Genomic DNA, 21,400 nt, shown 5'->3' with positions numbered 1-21,400 from the left:
AGAAATTTTACATTAGGTATTTTACTTTAAAAAAAAAACTGAGAGAAATGTTCCTTTGGCAATTCTGATTGAACTAAGATTGGGTGGCTTTCTTTGAAATGCTTAACATAAACTTTCTTTCCCTTAAAAACAGTTTTAGGGGCCGGGCGCTGTGGCTCACGCCTGTAATCCTAGCTCTTGGGAGGCCGAGGCGGGCGGATTGCTCAAGGTCAGGAGTTCAAAACCAGCCTGAGCGAGACCCCGTCTCTACTATAAATAGAAAGAAATTAATTGGCCAACTGATATATATATATAAAATTAGCCGGGCATGGTGGCGCATGCCTGTAGTCCCAGCTACCGCTGAGGCAGAAGGATCACTCGAGCCCAGGAGTTTGAGGTTGCTGTGAGCTAGGCTGACGCCACGGCACTCACTCTAGCCCGGGCAACAAAGCGAGACTCTGTCTCAAAAAAAAAAAAAAAAAAAAACAGTTTTAGGTTTTCTCAACTATATTGTAATCTTATAGATTCATAATAATCTTTTTAAACTTATGACATTCTAACAATTTTTAAATGTATCATCTAAGTTAAAATACTGAGGAAGTAGAAACCTTCATTTGATATTAAATAATTTTGCTTTATAAATTCTCATATATGAAAATTACTGTCTATAAATGTTGGGCGTAGGCCGGTATGAACTTGAAGGAGCTCAGGAAATTTCACCCCAAAATATGACTCCCTGGTATAAAGAATATTTTTAATTAAAGGGCCTTTGATATAAAAAGGCATTGGCTCCTAATAGGTGCAGTGTGCACCATCTGGGGGATGGACACACTTGAAGCTCTGACTTGGGTGGGGCAAAGGCAATATATGTAACCTAAACATTTGTACCCCCATAAGATGCTGAAATTAAAAAAAAATGTTTTAAAAAGGCATTAGAAGGGGCTTTCCCTCTACCTGCATAGTCAGAAAAAGGACCCATCTAAAAAAACTATTTCCTCTCACCTCCCTGTTATCTCAATATATTGTAGGAAAGAAAGATCAAGAATGGAAGCAGACCTGCCCTAATCATTTTAAATGTAATACCTGTCTCTCAAGTTAATTTACAAGTCAATCTGTTTCCCCTAATCCCTCCATTCTCCCAAGTATCTATTCATCCACTCTAGCAATCATTTATTGCTCCTAAACAGAATTACCTATATTTTTCATCTTCCCCTCCCCTCTAAAAGGCAGGTATAAAAATATCTGGATCCCACTGGGATACTATGTACATCACTCTGTGATTCTCCCCATGTGCGTGGTAAATAAACCTCTTCCTCTCATTAATCTGTCTTAATTGTGAGTTGATCTTTCAGCAAACTTTCAGGGGAAAGGGGAAGTTTCCCCTCACCCCCACAAAATGAGTATTTACATTGTAGAATTATAAAATGAAGGCAAAAAGTTCATCTTTTTCTCATAAAAGTACACAAATATATATTTAAGAATCCGAAAATAAAATCAAGTATCTGTAACGGGTGGACTTTCTAACCTAGTAAATTCACCCTAAATGTGTGAGATTTCAGTATTATACTTCTTTGTTTAATAATGCTGCTAATGGAAAGTCTTATATACACTTGTACATATATTTGTACAAACAAATATACCTAAGCACTATAGCACCATCTTTTCTTCCCTTCCTGAATATTGAAATTATTGCAGTTTAAAAAACAGGAAGATCAACAGCAACAAAAAATTGAATGCAAAAAATTGCCTTTTAGGTTGTGATCATTGAAAATCAGGATATATATAAATAATCAGGACTCTGACTTATTCACCACTCTATCCATATAAGGCAACAGGTTCCATTTCCTACCAAGAATAGGAGTGGGTGCTCACTTTAGCAATAATTCCAAACCAAGTGCAGCAGCAACATTTTTAGTTTGCTTAACTTCCCCACTCCCACCTTTTAACAGCCAAGTAACTACCTCCTTTAAAAAAATACTGCTGAGTGGGTGCATAAACCAGTGCTATTTGCCAACTGTAGAGGGTTCCCACAAAGCTTGTGGGTATGTGTAAATTAATTCCATCATCATTTTTTCTATAACTAAGAAGAGAGGAGGAAAATAGACTCCCTTGTATTTACTGTAGCCTGGCAATAATAGTATATGTGTGACATATTTTTACCTTTGAAATGCAGAAGTATTTTAAAAGTTGGCCAGTACTTTATTGAAGTTGACTGATGACTGATGGAAGGTTATAATATACTCTGCCTCATGCAGGCTCTAAGGAAACCTCTAGCTGAAAAGTATATGGGAAATTCCTCTCTAACAAGACAAATCTCTTAGGCAAAGCTATAAATCCAACATGTGAATTCTAAAGTTTCATGTAACTTTTATGGTAGAAATGATGCAGAATTTCAAATAAAGAAGAGAATCTTAATATTGATTCACTTAAATATTTTCAGAGAAGTATGTCTGTGAATTCTTTATATATACATATATAAACATATATACACAAATATATAGTTTTATATTGTTCACTACTTTGCTTTATTCTTACATTCTGTTTCTCTCTCTCTCTCTCTCCTCCTCTCTCTCTCTCCATGATTCTATTCTAGTAACACTTTTTAAATCACTAGAGCCACTCTTAGGTTTACTTAAGTTTCAGTTTACCTCTCTTAAGCAATCATCAGAAAGGCTGTTAAAATTTAAGATATGATACTATACTGTGAGTTGAGGTTTGGGGTCCAGTCACAGTTCTGTTTTTTACTTTTGTGACATTGAAGAAGTCACTCATCTTTTTGAATCTCAGTTTTCTTAATTGGAAAATAGAAGGATTGAATCAAAGGATCTCTAAAATTCCCTTCCCCTATTATTCTCTAAAATGTTTAAGATATTGCTGCAAAACTTTGCCATGGCCCTGTATACCTGTAACATATAGTAGGCTGTACAGGAAAATGTATAGTGTTTGGTTTATCTGGCTGGCTCCAGGAAAATAACTACAATAAACACACATCTTTGAGGCTGTCCAATTTTTAATCATTGAAACAGCTGGACTAATTTTAATTTAATAGCACCTATAAGGAAAATAGTCTTCCCAAACTAAGTAGGTAAACAATATGTGCAGTAAAAAGACATAAACAAGAAGACAGGCTGCTACTAACACCATCAAATACCTTTAGAAATAATTTTCATGTGGAAGTTACAATTTTCTGTGTTTAAAGCAAGTCTCTTTGTGGGAAGTTTTTTGATAACAAATTCAATTTCGTTAATAGACATGGGTTATGCAGATTTTCTATTTCTTCCTGTATCAATTTTGGAATGCTATCTTTTTTCAAAAAATTTGACTACTTCCTTATAGTTGAATATAATTGGCATGAAGTTATTCACATATTCTTTTATTATTTTAATATCTATGGTATATAATAGTAATGTTCTTTTTTATTACTGATATTGATAATTTGTGTTCTATCTCTTATGTAAATCAGTCTTGCTAAGAGCTTATACATTTGATTACTCCTTTCAAAGAGCTAACTTTTGGCTTTGTTAATTTGCTTTATTGTTTCTCTATTTTCTATTTCATTGTTTCTGTTCTTACATTTATAATGCAGTTACATATGCACTTAAAATGATGTGTGTTCTATGGTTATTAGATGGAGTCTTCTATAATTCAATTAGGTCAAATTAATTGACAGTTTGTTCAAATGTTCTATATTTAGAATTTTCATTTGATTCTTTTTTTTTATAGCTTCTATTTCTACACTAGGGGACCCCTGTCATTATGAACATTTTTAAGTTCTTGAACATTTATAATAGCTACTTTAAAGCCCTCGTCTGTTAATTCCATCATACAGTATATCTTTTTCTTTTGATGCAACCAGCTGAACCAACTAAAAGCTATGCAAGTTGTTGCTTAGGCTGAACTTCTTAGAGTCTCTTCTACACATATAAAGTTCAGGGGTCAGCCAAGAATTTGAAAGGAATTTGTATGCAGACTTGGGTCTCCTTCCTCTATGGCTTTCTTCTTTGTAAGACTCCCTAATCAGTTTCCAGTCATTCTGGTAGTCCAAAACTGTCTGTATCCTGACACCTCACACCAAAAACACTGAGGTTTTACTGCCTAAGGCCTAGCTATCTCACACTGCATGATCTGAGAAAAGCTAGGTAAGTGGTGATCCCATTGCAGTTCCTTTCTTTAAAGGATCAAATAAATTCCCTCCAGTTTCTGTTTGCATGCCATCACTCTCCAGTGCCTTTAAATATTTGTTTTATATTTTTCCAGTTTATAATCACTTATTATTAATAAATGAATGTATTCCTAGTGAATAAGAAACCAAAAGCATGAAACCTGCCCTTACGGAAACTTCGTTAACTTTTCACAACCCTTTCTTTCCTTCTCACTCACCAATTTAACTCACAAAATCAGTGGCCTTTCAAAAATGTCAACAAATTTCATAAATAAAGTAGCAAAGCAATCTAAGAATCCCTAGTACAGTCATTGAAAGGCATGCTTTACCATAGTGAATTGTGGCACATAGTTTCTAATAAAAAACAGCTGAAACATGTACAGTATTTACGCTGCTTTCTCCTAGATACTACAAAGTACAGTTTAGCTCGGTCTACTAATTTATTACTAAAATAATGGGGGAGGGAGGATGTGACTATTCTTGCTTGAGTCAAATTAAGATTCCACCATCTCAGTGAGATAGTAAAAGCTCAGGAATAAGGGCTGAAAATAAATAACCTCAAACCAATGATAGGGTTGGGCCCAGTGAGCTGAACGATATCCTTGGCAATCATAACCCACCCACCCCCCATACAGGCACTGTGCTAGTATCTGCCATATTCACAAGACAAGTGTGTCCATTAAGGGGCTGGGAAATCACATTTGATAACTTATTAAATAAAAGCCAAAGTGAAAATAAAAAAAAATTAAATGTCAACATTGAGAAATATATATTAAAAACTTGAGCTTTCAACAACCTATACTTCTTTAAACCTAGATATTAAAGTCAGCAATTACACTGATAACATTAAAAACAAGTGAGTTCATTTATACTTTTCTTCTATCATATAAAAGATATACCTGGGTTTTGGCTCTGGTTTTGGCTCGATAGGACGTTGCTTTTTTTTAATAAAGGTTTTCTAGAATAAGAAAAAGAAGAGTTGACATAAGTAGGAAAACAACTTTCTTACCTCTAATAATTAATTCCACTGATATTTTTATATTATCACAGGGAGAAAGAATCACTCCATTATAATATATATTATAAATCTAAACATTCATATAAATTTGTAAGTATACTCAGAGGAATATAATTGTTAAACCTTCTTCAGTACATTTTGACACCCAGGAATACAATTCTTACTAATTATTTCTGTGAACAAATATACGTACAAATCAATTTTGGATGAGAATTTTATTTATTTATATTTATGCTGGCACCTTGATCTTGGACTTCCAGCCCCCAGAATTATGAGAAAATAAATTTCTGTTGTTTAAGCCACCTCGTCCGTGTGACAGCCCTAGCCAACTAATATATAAAATAACAAAGAAGACAGAGTAGTGCTAACATTCACGATGTTTTGCTTCTATAAGAGAAACAAAATTATTTTCAGTAAAAACTTTCTTTCATATGTCCTTCAAAAGAATGTTGGCATAATATATCAAGCTTTGATAGTATCACTTCCAACAATTACAAAATAGTATTTAATATGATTTTTTCTCGTATAATCCTTTGATATTTTTCAATGATAAAAGGAACAACTCAGGAAGATAATTCTATGAGACCTCAGAATAACTGCACCATTCCTTCTCTCTGTGGTCAGTGTGATCCAGTTAAAATTTTACGTAGAGGCATTAATAAATTGGATATTCACCTTATAATCTTCCATGACTATTTTTTTTGGACAAAATAGTTTTTGAAAAAAATGGAGATGAGGAATTTGAAGTAATCTTGACAAATGAGTAAAAGATTACGGGATTTTTGGTGCCTCCCTCAGACTCTATAGGAAGTCAGTAACAGAAAGCTTATTAGCTATTCATATATGGTATGCTCATGATACCACAAAGAAAATGCTTATTTTAGTTTTGAATTTTAAGTTTCAAATGTATATTTGACAACTGAGGCCAAAAATTTCTTTCATATGAACTCCCAGGAGATATAAAGGGTCAATGTAAGTTGAAAGGTGGAAGAAAGTTGTGTTTGTACTGTGAAAATACTCAGTATTAAGATATAGAGTGATTGTTTTAAATATTTTAAACAAATCACAAATCTCTCCTATGGAGTTAAGCTTCCTTCTGTCTTATACTTCTCCCTCAGATGCAATTTGTATAGGTTAATTTTATTTCATGACATTCATTACTTAAGATCTAAAATTAAATTTAGCTCTACAGTTATGTTAGAACACAATAATCCTGAAAATTGTTTTGCATCATCTCTCAACATTTGTTACTTTTAGAATTCCCTGATCATGTTTTCTTTTTCAATGTAAACAATCACTCTCAAGAATAATACTGTATTTTTTTAAATTTATGTACAATAGGTAGGTAATAATGAAGCATGAAGCAGGACCTATACTTTAAGTGTTGCCCTCAAGATGCTCCATGACATAGTCATGGCTACAAAAACACCAATGGTTCAAAAATTATTTTTTAATCTTATATTCCATACTTTTGTACAAAACAATGTGCTTGGCTTGGGACACACTGTCCTTCTGTGCTACTACTATTTACACTTGACAGCTTCATTTTTTTTTTCAACTGCTTGTTTCTTGGCCAGACTAACTGAATTGGCACATTCTCCATAATGAAGGGTGTCAAATATGAAGGCTGCTAAGTAAAACAATTTCAGACAAACATTAGTGAGGATTTCCTTTCTTCAGATGTTCTCTGTGATTTTTACCATTTACTCTCTTGCAACTTCATTGCCTTTACAATCTTCATTTATGCTTCCTATCAGACATAATTAGAAACTGGTTTTTCTGGTGTCCTTTAGCAAAGTCAGTATCAGTCTTTAGTTTACGGGGTCTGTTTTTTACCTTAATCTTCTACATATTTATATGATAAAGTCTCAAGTCCATTCTGCCTTGATACATCAAATCCATCATGTCTTATAATTTTTCCTCTTTCTATAGTTGCTACCTGCTTCTTCCAACTTCTTTAAACTCCTAGTCTTTCCATGGCAATACATTTGAAGTGATACATCCCAAATACTTCACCGAAGATGTAAGTCATTTGTTAAACTCACCTGGCAAATTTTCAAATTTTTGTAACAACCTAAATAGATTTATCCTAAACCACTTTTCAGATTTTTGTCCCCCACATATTTTCTCAAATCCCACAATTTAACTGGTACCAAGTTTACTTTTCATAATTTATACAATATTATTGCACTTCAGGCTTCTTTCTAAAAAAGCAGATGTCTAATCCATCAGTTCCCCTCCTCTTTTCAAATCTCATCTGAATTTTTTTCCTTCAGACAATTCCCACATGGTCTAATGATTAAGTTCTTGCATTGATTAACCACAGATCATTATCTAGCCCTTCATTGTACATCTTATTGCTAGACATATTTCATTTATGACTATTAGTGTGAAATTCTGGAATATATTTGCTATAAAAGATTATCTATAATTGGCATATTATACCTAAACACTTATTCCCAAATATGGTTCAAGAGTATTTTCTAAGTAGCAAGGAATTTCATAGTTTTAAACAGCCTTGTGACCTACCAGAAGTATATGTAAACACATCATTCAAGGTAAATGAAAGGTCTGTTTAAAATTAGGTAACTGTGAATAGGAAAATCATTAATAGCACATACATACAAAATTATAAATGACACATTAAAACATGTGAAATAAACTGAAGATCTTTTCCTGCCAGGCTGGACTATTAACACTCGTGTTTGCCCTACAGAAGGCAGTCATGTCACTAGTACCTTCTGTGAGCTGCATTCTAATACTGCTACTGCTTCTAGTGTGAGACATGGTTTAAACAGAAAAAATGTCAATCACTTGCATACAAGCAGAACCAGAAGTCAGCAAATACATATTTCTGAGATTTTTCACAAGCCAATTTCTTTGCATTTTTTATTTTGAGAACTAAGAATGCATACAAACCACAGGAGGGTTTAAAGCCATATAACCAACCTAGGAAGCTGTGATAAACATGACAAAATCTTAGGTTCTCAAAATCTTTTCACAGAGCCGTATCAATCCACACTTTGGAAGATGGTCTCAAGTGCAGTGTTTCCTTTACATTTCTTTACAGAGATGAAGGTATCTCAAAGATAATACTAGTCACTCTGTAATGGCGATAGCCTCAAAAAAACATTCAATTTTCAGATTATGAAAGACTAGAGAAAATGACCCAGCAAAACATAGGTTATACATTTACCAATCACTACAGAAAATTTCTTTAACCTCCATGAAAAATCAAAACTACAGAAATTTACTCTTGTGTGAGGGTATTTGAGCTTAGTTTAAGAGGAATTACAAAGGCTGAAGAAGAGATGATAGAGAACTTTGAGTCCCAATATAAGCCACTGTGAGGGTTAAAACCTATTTCTAAAAGATATAAGAGGACTGCCGTTTCCAGGAATATGTTCACAGTGACAAATCACAGCATAACATGACAATAAATTCTAAAAAACATAAAAATAAATAAAAGATATGTTTTAATGCATGGTTGAGCTGATGGGAAGGTAACAGAATTCCATTTCGACCAAAAACAACAGAAATGTTGAATTTACTATTTGATAAATTCCGGAGCCTATCTTTGCCTTGGAGATTGTATGGCAATTCCTGATGGCCTAGAGACTGGGTTTTAATGAGCTGCATGCCCTGCAGTTGGGAGACAAACACTGGAACCCAGAGCACAAAGGAAGTCAGATCTGAGAATACCCCTCATAAAACTTGGGTGAAGGGAAATAGCCTTAGAGCATAAACCAGGATCTAAAAATTGCCTGAGAGAGAGATAAAGAGAATAGACTGTGAGATGCCCACTCTAGCCTTGGCTCTGGGTGAAGAAAAAAAAATTACTCTCTAGGAATTTCTAATGATAATATATCAGTTAATGGATTTGGGGTCTCAATTCACATTACCTGCAATGCCCTGCAATCCATCCCTCCAACAAAAAGTCCAAAATTTATAATAAAGTGGTTCTAAGTTAGTAGTGCCCTAAAGCACCTGGTAAAGGCAAAAATCAATCATTTTTAGAACAAAACGTTTAAACCCAGGCTTCAAAGAATTCCCACAACAAAATACCAGGAAAAATGAACTCAAAATCAGAAAAGTCATTAAAAATGAGAAAATAAGCAATTAAGGAATCAGAAGAAACAAACTACATATTCAGAACCCCAAAGACTGCATATACTATAATTATCATGCACAGAATATAAAATAAGAATAAACTTCCATCTCTATATATTTAGAGAAATATATTGATGAAACCAAAACATTACCAAAACTGACCCAGCAGATATGGAAAATAACAAGTAGACATTCTGAAAATTTAAAATATAATAATTGAAATTGAAAACTCAATGAATAGAAAAAGAAAAGAATAGACATAGACTTAAAAAGAGAGAGAACTGATAATCTAGAAAATAAACTAGGGGGGAAAAAAAGACCCAGGATGCAGCAATGAGAAAGAAAGAGATGGCAAATACAAAAAAGAGGAAAAAGGACAAGGACAATAACTGAATGAAAGACTCACATATGTCTACCTATTATGAAGTTTAATTAGACTTTTATGAAGGAATAATGGAAAAGAGATGGTATTTGAAGAGATAATGGAAGAATTTTATATTTTCTTGTTTTCAGAATTGCTGAAAGACACTGATTTTCATATTTAAGAAGCCCAACAAAAACTGAGCGAATCAATAAAAACAAAACAACACTTAGACATCTCATTAAAAATAAAAAAAAAACAGAACCACAAACAAAAGAAGTCCTTGGAAGCAGAGAGCATAGACAGATTACTTACAAAGGAAAGACAACTGGACAAACATCTGATTTTTCACAGCAACAGGAGTAGCCAAAACACAGAGGAATAATAACTTGTAAACACTTCTGAGAAGGTATGGTTGAGAAGGAAGAAAAAATAAATATGTAACCAGTTGAAGTTTTCTGCCAACTGACCCTTAGTATAGGTACTTCTGAAGGATGTAGTTCAAGAAGGAAAAACATTCTATAGGTCTGTGATGCTAGAAGCAATGGCAAAGTAAAAAATTGGTAAGCATGTAGGTAAATTTAGACAGTGACAAGATGGAACAAAATAATTGTGTCTAATTTATGAGATTAAAAAAGAGAGAGAACTAACTCCAGAAATTAAGGCACTCTGCAATTTCTGTATGGTGGGAAGAAAGTAAAGGTATTTTAAATTAAATGTGTATATTTAAATCTATGTACTAACCATTTCTGAAAAGTAAAAACAAAGATATAAATGCCAAACTAATGGGAAAAAAATGGAACAAGGGAAAATATGTCAATTATAAAAAAAATTATAAGGAGCAAATAGAAAGTACTAAATGGAAAGAATAGAGAGCACCAAATAAAGCAAATAAATGTATCTAAATACATTTTTAAAAGCACAACTGTGTAATTTTCACAAAGAAGAAATGGGGTCTCAGAAATATGAAATATTTCTCAGCATTATGGATCATTAAGAAAATGTAAATTAAAATCACAAAGAAAGATAATTTTATACCTGCCAAACTGGCAAATATTAAAACTGACAATATTAATTGTTGCCAAATACATGAAGCAATGGAGAGTCTCATCCACTGCTGCTAAGAGTGGAAAACTGTTTGCTATTTGCTAGTAAAGTTGAACCTATGCCCACTGGTCGCCACAGCCATTCCATGGCTAGAGATGATAGAAATCAGTGGTGAAGTAAGTAAAGGAGCTGCTTATGGCTAAAGGCAATCAATTATTCTGGCAATCAATAATCAATTATTGAGCTCCCACTCTCCAGGCCCTGCCAACCTGCTCCCAAGACTAAAGAGGTAAATATTCTGGCACATACATAACCCATTCTTGATGCAACAGGAAGCAGGTTCATATGATGTTGGGAACACTTATATAGACAAACTCTTGCAACTATGCTTCAAGAGACATGTAAAGGAATAGTTATAGCAGAATTCTTCATTATAGAATATAACTATTTTAAAAAGCCAAATATCTCTCGGCAGTGGAAGAGAGAATTAAACTGTAGTTTACTCATTCAATGGAATCCTGCATATTGATGTAAATGTGTGAAATACAGGGTCACGCACCCACCTTAATGAAGATTGATGAATCTTGCAAATACATTTGTTGAACAAAAAAAAAGTGAAGACATTATAATACCATTTACATAAAGTTAAAAGCAAGCAAAACTAAACAAAATACTAATTAGGGATATGTGTATATGTGCTAAAATTATAAGGAAAAGCAAAAGAACCATTAACATAAAATTAAGGAGATGGGTTTTCTCAGGATATAAAGGGAAGGCAAAGACACACAATGTTTTATTTAAGCTTTGTGAGTCCTTGTTTTAGTATTATTCTTTCATATATGTACATATATACATATATACTGTTTTATATGATTGATATATAAAATAGAAATTTTAAAATAATATGGTGAAAATATTCCTTGAGCTTAAGATCAGCATCTTACCCCTTGATAAAGAAAATATTTGGGAATCTATGGGTTTCCAAAATATATTACAACTTCCTAGAAGTTTATGTGGCTCCTGTGGTTTCTGTATGCTTTGAAAACTCTAAGATTGAAGAAGGCCAAGTGATGAAACAGCTGCTTCCAGGTGTGGGCTATTTTATTCTGAAATTTTAAACTGCAAGAGTCTATAGATACATGTGACTAATTTTTATTAGCTAGAATTAAAACTTTATACCTAAATGATCAGATTGAAGAAATGAGTTTCCATTTTACAATCTGGGGGCATTTTAATGTGCTTGCATTCATACTGACGCTGAAGGACAGTATGCTTAAATGTATAAAAGGTAATTTGGTTTTGAATATATTTCCCCTTTTGGATTTAAGGTAGCCTCCTGGAAAGTTAATTTATTACTAAACAATTCAGTTATAAGTTAGACAGTATTTTTAAAATTTGAATTCAATTATTTGTATTTGTGTATTTGGGATTAATTTGAATGTGAAGCTATTCTAAATGATGAGTTTGGCTATTACTGCAAGATTTATACACTACGTGGTAGGTCTAGAGATGTATCACAGAACTAAGTAATTGTTATGACAACTATAATCTACTGTGTGCTTTGTATAGATTGTCTTCAATCTTCACCAAGACTCTGTAAAGTAGATATTTAATTTCCACTTTTCCTGGGGAAATAGAGATATTTGGTATCTTCACCTTGATTATACAAGTAAGAGATGGCTAGGATTCAAATTCAAAATATTACTCAATGCAAAAGGTAAAACTAGACATACAGGCAGTAAATTTTTAACCCATGAAAATAGAAAACAGTGAAAAAAGATAGTAATGGAGTTCATGTTAGATTTTTAATTGATTAGCACTCAGCAATATCACTTGTTTTCCACTTTTACTTCATTTAGAAGAGATTCGTTGATTTTCTAGGATGTCACTGGGACTTCAACATAAAGGAATTTAGAGCTGCCAATCAAATTGGCAAAACTGCTGAAATTGGGGACAAATGTTGTCCCCAGCCTCCTAATTACAACTTGAGTATCAGTCTTTGTTTGGAGGACTTTAATGGGGAATTACCTAAAACAGTGCTTCTCAAACTTTAATATACTTATAAATCACTATGGATCTTCTGATTCAATAGATCTGGGGTGGGACCTAAGATTCTACATTTCTTATGAATCCCAGGTGATAACAATACTATTGACCCATGGACCACACATGGCATAGGAAGGGCCAAAGGATATTCCCCCACACCTCAAGATAGATTACGATCTATCTGTCTTCTTGACTTCAAGCTGTACTATAAAGCAATAATAATTAAATCAGCCTGGTATTGGCACAAGAACAGAAGCATCGATATTTGGAATATCTCTGAGATTCTAGAGATGAAATCATCTGCATATGGTAACCTAGTCTTTGATAAAGCAGACAAAAATATACAATGGGGAAAAGAATATCTCTTCAATAAACAGTGCTGGGAAAACTGGACAGCTACATGCAGAAGAATGAATCAGGATCCCTACCTTTCACCTGTCACAAAAATCCACTCAACATGGATAACGGACTTAAACCTAAGGCATGAAACCTTAAGAATCCTAGAAGAAGATGTTGGAAAAACCCTTTCAGACATTAGCCTAGGCAAAGAATTCTTGAAGAAGACCCCCAAAGTAATTACCACAGCAACAATAATAAACAAATGGGATCTGATCAAATTAAAAAGTTTCTGCACAGTCAAGAAAATTATCATTAGAGCAAATAGACAACCTACAAAATGGGAGAAAACATTTGCTCTCTACACTTCCAATAAAGGTCTGATAACAAGAATCTATCTAGAGCTCAAAAGAATTAACAAGAAAAATCAAACAACCCTACCTAGAAATGGGCAATGAAAATGAACAGAAATTTTTCAAGAGAAGACAGAATAATGGCCAGCAAACAAATAAAAAAATACTCAACATTGCTAATCATTAGAGAAATGCAAATCAAAAGCACAATGAGATATCACCTAACCCCACTGAGATTGGCCTGTATCAAAAAATCCCAAAACAACAAATGCTGGTGAGGATGTATAGAGACAGGAACACTCTTGCACTGCTGGTGGGACTGCAAATTAGTGCAATCTTTGTGGAAAAGTTTTTGGAGATATCTCAAAGAGCTAAAAATAGAAATACCATTCAACCCAGCAATAGCATTATTAGGCATCTACCCAAAAGAGCATAAGATATTCTATTATAAAGACATCTGCACCCCAATGTTTATGGCAGCACAATTCACTATTGCAAGGACATGGAAACAACCCAAGTGTCCATCAATTCATGAGCAGATTATTAAAATTTGGTATATGTTTACAATGGATTATTACTTAATTCTAAGAAATGACAGCAAGCTAGCACCACTTATATTATCCTGGATTGAGCTTTTGCCCATTACCCAAAGTGAGGTGACACAAGATCAGAATAATGGGCTCCACATGTACTCACCATCAAATTAGTACTGACTAATTAACACTATGGTGCTCAGAGAATGGTGGTGTTCACCAGGGATCCGGGGGTGGGAAGGGTATTCCCACATCTGTGGGATGTGGTGAACATTGTGGAGGGGAAGGGCATACCTCTAACCCTTGCTAGGGAGAGGCAAAGATATAAAATGTAACCAAAGTGTTAAAGAAAAAAAACAATTATTGGGTGTCGGGCAGGTGGGAGGAGGTGGAGGGGACGGGTATATACATACATAGTGAGTGCAATGTGCACTGTCTGGTGAATGGACACGCTTGAAGCTCTGACTCAAGGGGGGAAAGGAGGCAAGGGCAATGTACATAACCTTAACATTTGTACCCCCATAATATGCTGAAATTAAAATATCTATCTCGAATTTAAACTAAGTCAGCATGTAGGTAAACTTAAACAATGACATAATGAAATGAAAAAATTGTGTCTAATATTGTATTGTTTAGGAAATAATGACAAGGAAAAAAAGTCGGTACATGTTAAAAACAGACACAATTTTATTTTTGAATATTCTTGACCCACAGTTGGTTGAATCCACAGATGCAGAACTCACCATTAAGAAGGCTTGACTATACTAGGATGATACTGTTTCTATACCACCTCCACCACAACTACCCACAATCCCAAGCCCTCCCACCACTACAAATGTGCTTCCACCAAACTGTTCTTTGGACTTATGATTAAAATAGGATCAATATTTAGTATATTCCTACATTTTATGCAAGTATATTTCTCAGTACATTACAGTCAGCCCTCTATATCTACAGGTTCTACATCTGTATTTCAACAAACCATGGATCAAAAATATTCAAAAAATAAACAATAATAATATAACAAAAATACAAATTAAAAAATATAAAACAACTATTTACCATTTATATTTTATTAGGTATTATAAGTAATCCAGAGGTGATTTTAAGTATACAGGAAAATGTGTGTAGGTTGTAGGCAAATGCTATATGTCATTTTGTATAAGGGATTTGAACACCCAGAGATTCTGGTGTCTGCCAAATAATCAACTCAGGATCCTGAAAACCATTTGGGGTCCTGGAATCAAGTGCCTGGTCCACCGAGGGACAACTATATTCATTACATTTATTTCACAGTACCCTCTTCATAATCATCTATATAGTACATTTTTCTGGTTTGCTTTTATTTTATAGAAGCATTCCAAATCAAGTGACTAAGCATTATATCCTCTTTTATTAGCTGTTAAAATGTCCACAGCTAAATGTGTGGCCTACTTTATTATAAATACCTAAGATACCAAGTTCTGAATCTGTATACTTATCTAAAGTATACTTATCTAAAGTATGCTATACTATATACTTTATACTAAATCTTAACTTCATCTTTTCTATTCCATTTCCATAACCCCTGATGTCTTTATTTATATATTTCATGTTGTACATATTTTTATAAGCTATAATAAATTCCTCATGAAAGGATTTTAATGATTCCTTTAACTGTGTATTAACTTAATTTAAAAAGTTAATAACAACAATAATATTTTAAGCCCTTACTACAACCCAATCACACTATGCTAAGCCCTTTCCATATATAATTATCTATTAAATACTTTTAGTTATTTAATAGAGGTTATTGGTTTGTTTTTCTTTGTGTACTCTTGTTTTGGGGTAGAAGAAGCAATGAAAATTTACGTCACAAATCCAAAACCTACATTTCTTTGGAGGGCAATTTAACAATATATAACAAAAGACAAAGCAAAAAACAGGAGGATGATGTCTCAACAACTCCACTACAAGGAATTTATCCAAAGGAAATTAAGACTATTCACAAAAACATAACTACAAATATAATATACTGTATTCTATTAAAGCATTGTTCAATTGCCAAATAACCAAAAATGAATTATATCCACAAATGGTATGCTGCTGTCATTGATTTAGTGGTAAAGAAAATATATTAATTAATATGAAAAGATGTTCAGAAAGTATTTTTGAAACAAAAAAATAAAAGGCTATAAAATATTGTTATAATAACTATGGTAAATCATATCCTCATTTTGGCTCATCTCAGTTTTCCTCAAAATATATGTATTGAAAGCATAAATTATAAAATTATTTTAATACGTGATAAAAGGCAGATGTTAAAAGGCTTTATGGAATGTTCATAAATATGTGCTAAAAGGTATAGGAAGAACAAAGGAAGAAAAATACAAAGATCTGATATAATTTCAGGTTAAAAGTTATCCTACATATTTGGTTCAAGAACAAAACTGGAATCATATTAGGAATCAGTCACTGAAGACTCAAGTATTTTGAAACAACCTTTCATCAATGATACAACCTCCATTGTTTTATAATTTCTTAAGGCAACAACTGTTTGTAGTCTCCCAATTACTACCATCCAGGTCTCACTATCTGTGCCCTATTCCTCATTACCAGGATCTCCTAAGAGACAAAGTTTTGAGTTTGTGCCCCTGAGAGGAATCTGGTCCTTCCAGCCAGCAAATGCAACATGTAGTTACACTGTAGTCCAAAAGAGGGTGTGTATATGTGTATGCGCATGTCCTTTCTGCCTTATCTTCCCCATTCTCCTTCATCAACTACTACTACCACTATTATTTACCACTAATACTACTGCTACAAGTCTATAATTCCTTATCTGAGACTGAAATCTAACAAACTCTGAAAATCAACAAATTTTTCATAACACATATTAGGGCAAAAGCTGACTCACTTGACTTTCGATGGCAAAACCTAACTTGAATCAACCAATACAAGGCCTAGATAGTGGCCTCTATCTCCCAATTAATGAAAATATGCACATGCTATACTGCAAATATTAATACTTGTGATTACAAGTTTGACTGCCATTCCACTTTATCTTCTCACCTTTCCAAACTTCAAAATTTTTTGAATTTAAATTTTTTTGAAAAATTTAACTTCAAAATTTTTTGAATTTAAATATGTGTGGCCCCAAGGGTTTCAAGTAAAGGGTATGGATCTGCACAGCTAATATAAGTTACATCTATTACTACTGACGCTGACTGTGCTACAAAATTTTGCCCCTGAGTAGCTCTATATTTGTTATTCCAAATCATTCTAACATCTCATTAGCCTAAAGGCGCATAACTAAAGAGAAAGTCTTTCACCTAATCCACCTCTTGTTTAATAAATGTGACTTTTAAAACATTTTTTTCTGATTATTTAAAAAAGAAAATTACTACAAATCAAAATTGACACAATTATTAACAGTCACAACAATATCCAAAGTCTGTGGCCATAACCCCGGCTACCAGGACTTTCTGTCTAATTATTATTATTAATACTATTGAAGTTTTCATTCATATTCAACATCCATGTCTGGTGCATTTTGTTTGATGAAAACAAGCTAATTAGTGCTAAACCTTACCTAGTTCATAAATTTATTCCTAAGAACATTAAAAGGAAGTCAAGTGAGACATGTTCAGTAACAGATGTTTGCCTTTTTTGGCTGCCTTTTTACAGTTTGTTCTTTTTCATTACTTTTTAAGAAATTTAGTTAATGTTCCCTTTACTAGAGAACAAGCATACCTCGCTTCCCAGGAGGTGGTAGGGGTAGGGAGGAGGGATTCCCCCAGGGCAGGCACAGTCTGTTCATTCTCTTAGCCTAATATCTACTTAAATGCTCTCTACATTCAACTTTTCATTCTTTCATCTAGGTTTTCACTTGTGTAATTTCACAATCACACTCTATCTTATCTTAAAAAAGAATGCATATGTTGACTGGCAACTGTAGTACTAGCATTGTTGTAAACAGTATTACTAATGACTGTGGGCCTCATACACCTCAAACATCTTTCCCACATGAAGATATCTCAGAACAAAGAATCAATTATGATTGAGAGAATTAAATTGAGTCTTTTGGCTTCTACAGTAAAGAAAAATTGTGAAGTCTCTTCCAAATGTAAAGATCCAAAAATACAAACTCAAAATTACTATATTTCTTTATCTAACTCTCCACATTTGAAAATCATTTTGTGTGGTCAGGACTGTGATGTGGTTTAGGTGGTGGTAGATTGGTATATCTAAGTAACATCACAATCCAGATCTTGCCAAGAGTGCTTTCTTTAAAATTTTGCAAGAATAGTTGGACATATATCTTGACCTACTCACTGCTAAAAAAATTTTGAATGGAGTACCTCCATTATTTTTACCAATAAGTATCTCCTAAGTTAGAACAATGGTAGGAATTTTTATCTAGAAGGAAAGATTTAATAAAATAAAATGAATGATAGTTACAAAAATATACCTCAGGCCCAGTTACTATTGCTGCAAGGCAACATGGCTATTAAAATATGGGCTTTTAACTGTAACTATGTAAATTTTACTCTAGTCAACCCATTCTATGGTCAAAATTAGCCTGATGTAAAGAACTTAAGGTATATTTGAAATTCCTTTTTTTTCATTTCTAAAAAATATATTTCTACAAAACTATTTTTTGTCATCATTTATGAGATGAAGCTACAAGTATCTTAAAAAATAAATGACCAAGTATCTTAAAAAAAAAAAAACAAAAAACTCTTTTTCTTCCTCTTCTCTCATGTAAGATATGTTCTTCTTGGGGGAATTGGGGGGGGGGGGGGCAGGAAGCCATATATCCAGAGGTCCACAATGTATTCTTTGAACAAGAAAATGATTATATAGTGCAATCAAGTATGAAAACAAATCCTATTTGTTTGTAATCTTTTACTTCAAGCATCCAGGTTAGGCACATTCTTTTCACTGAGAATTAAGCAGCTAAAATGGTGGAATGGTATCTTCCTATCTTAAGGCATAAACTCATTAAGGAGGCCTATATGGCACTTGATGAAAATGAGCCCTTGCTTATCTCCTCACTTTCATTTCTTGCCACTTTCCGTCTAGCATGCTGTGCTTTTGCCACAATGAACTTCTTTCAATCCTTGAGATGCATCCTGCTCTCCCATGGTGGACAACCCAACTCTTCTTTCTGCTGTTGGGACACTCCCCCACCACTGGTCCTGCAACCTCTGGACCTATCACCACTACACCACACATGCATGCATGCACAACACTCCTTTGTCATGTCATTCTCATTCCAGAATATCACCAAATGGCAGAGCTCCTGTCAGGGATACCTTCCTGACCCTTAGCTCCCTATTAGCCACTCACTCAGGGGAGTCTTACCTTACTGACAGCTAATGAAAATGTTATTTCACTCTCTTCTGTGTTTCCAAACAGTAACTAGAAATTAACTACTTATAAATTTCTGTCAATATTTGTTGCTATCCTAGCTATTTTTAAGAACACTGTTGACAAGTAAATCGAGCTTTGCATCTCAGAATTTTGATAAATACCAAGGATTCTTTTCACCACAACTATAGCCCTCTAGGTTGTGTGTTCCAAGATTGCTTCAAACATCCCAAAGCTAGCAAACCTTTTAAAGAAGACTGATGATATGAAATTGCAGCATGAAAGCTGGGGATGGTGGTCTTTCCTATACAATTGCAATTTGGTATTACGTTTTTATGTTACATGAGGGATTATAGTCACAGGTCTCACTCACTTGAGATAAATATTATCCTTCAAGATAATTAAGACTATAAATATCTCAGTACTTCAGAGGCCATAAAAAGTAACATTAGTAACCATTTCTTCAGGATGCAGTTTTTAAAATTTCACATAAAGAAGTTTCAGGGATCCATCTGCCATTGTTTAAAATGCCTGGAAGTTTTAATACAATTGTAAAACAATAAACATTAAAACAAAGACATATAGCATTACTGAATTATTATTTAATTAGAACTAAAAACATAAAAGGATACAAAATACTTCAGGCTTAAAGGGGATAGTGTTCTTCTAGCCTAATGAAAGCATACCTACAGTGACTTTTTTATTTTTAATTAAGGTTGTGATAAGACTAGCTAAGCTGTAATGAGTGCTTCAAACTAGCATATATTATGTTTATCTCTCCTCCAATAAAATAAAAAACTAGGTTTCCTGTGTCCTTGTCTCCACTCTTCCTTTAATAATGCAGGCTCTTCTGTTTTCAGTTTTCCCAGTTACTTTTATATCTTACATCAAGATGACTTACCACTTCACACCCAATTAGGATGTGAAACACCAGAAAATATGAAAAAATGTGGAAAAATTAGAATCCTTGTGGATTAGTAGTAGGAAGGTAAAATGGTACAATCACTATGGGAAATGATACGGTGATTCCTCAAAAAATTAAACAGAGAAATACAACACAATCCAGCAATTCCACTTCTAGGTAGATACCCCCCAAAAATGAAAGCAGGAACTCAAAAAATACTTGCAGATCCACATTCACAGCAGCATTATTTAAAATGTTAAAAGATGAAAGCACTAAGTGTTCACTGATGGGTGGATGGATAAACAAAACGCAGTATATACATGCAATGGAATATTGTTCAGCCTTTAAAAAGAAGGAAAGTCTGACATATGGTACGATATGTGTGAACCTTGAAGACATTAGTGAAACAAGCCAGTCACAAAAGAACAAATATTATATGATTCTGCTTGTATGAGGTACCTAGAGTAGTCAAATTCATAGAGACAAAAATATAATAGAATGATGGCTGCCAGGCCATCAAAGGAGGGGCTAATAGAGATTTAGTGTTTAATCGGCATGGAGTTTCAGTTTAGGAAGATAAAAAAGTTCTAGAGTTGGATGGTAGTGAGGGTTACACAGCAAAGTGAATGTGATTAATGCCACCAAAATGTACACTTAAAAATAATTAAAATGGCATATGTCATGTTATATATATTTTATAAAATGAAAATTTATCATAAATAATGTTCAACAATTTTTATTATTTAAAATATAATAAGACTACTTAGAAATTGGTGTTTGATCCCTTCTAGGGGGTGTTAGTAGTTTAAAGGATAAACAAAAGGGAAATCTTTACTAAATAAAACCATTAGACTTCCAGTGGTGAAAACTGACAATGCAAGTGAACAGCAGGAAACAAATTTTTGAGTGTTTGAATCTCACTCCCTCTGCTCATTCACACACACCCCTGCCAATGTAGTTGGCATGCAAGGGTAGGATGTGAGCCTTTATTACCTCTAACTGGACTGATGCAAAAGGCCTCTTATTGCCCACCTGGTCTCCACTTCAGTATACTCCAAATGCTTTTGACAGGTGCACCATCCAAAAGACCATCTATTATGTCAAAGTCATGGTCCACAGCCTTTTGTTCTCCTAATTACCCACTCAGCAATGAACAAACACTCTCAGTCTTGCATTTTGAGCTCTCCACAATCAAGTATACC

At 33.7% G+C, this 21,400-nt stretch overlaps 1 protein-coding gene across 3 annotated transcripts in view; it reads right to left on the bottom strand.

Annotated features, from left to right (window-relative positions):
- Positions 1–21,400, bottom strand: part of IQCM (IQ motif containing M) — a 363,621-nt gene that overhangs the window by 182,827 nt on the left and 159,394 nt on the right. For all 3 annotated transcript variants that reach the window (XM_076010594.1, XM_012783746.2, XM_076010595.1), the window contains one exon: positions 5,041–5,099. In XM_076010594.1, coding sequence (XP_075866709.1) covers positions 5,041–5,099 — 59 coding nt within the window. The remainder of the gene's footprint in view (positions 1–5,040; positions 5,100–21,400) is intronic.

Source organism: Microcebus murinus, chromosome 15 (assembly GCF_040939455.1).
Source record: "Microcebus murinus isolate Inina chromosome 15, M.murinus_Inina_mat1.0, whole genome shotgun sequence".
In the NCBI taxonomy this organism is placed as follows: Eukaryota; Metazoa; Chordata; class Mammalia; order Primates; family Cheirogaleidae; genus Microcebus; species Microcebus murinus.
This window is presented reverse-complemented; position numbering and strand designations above follow the sequence as displayed.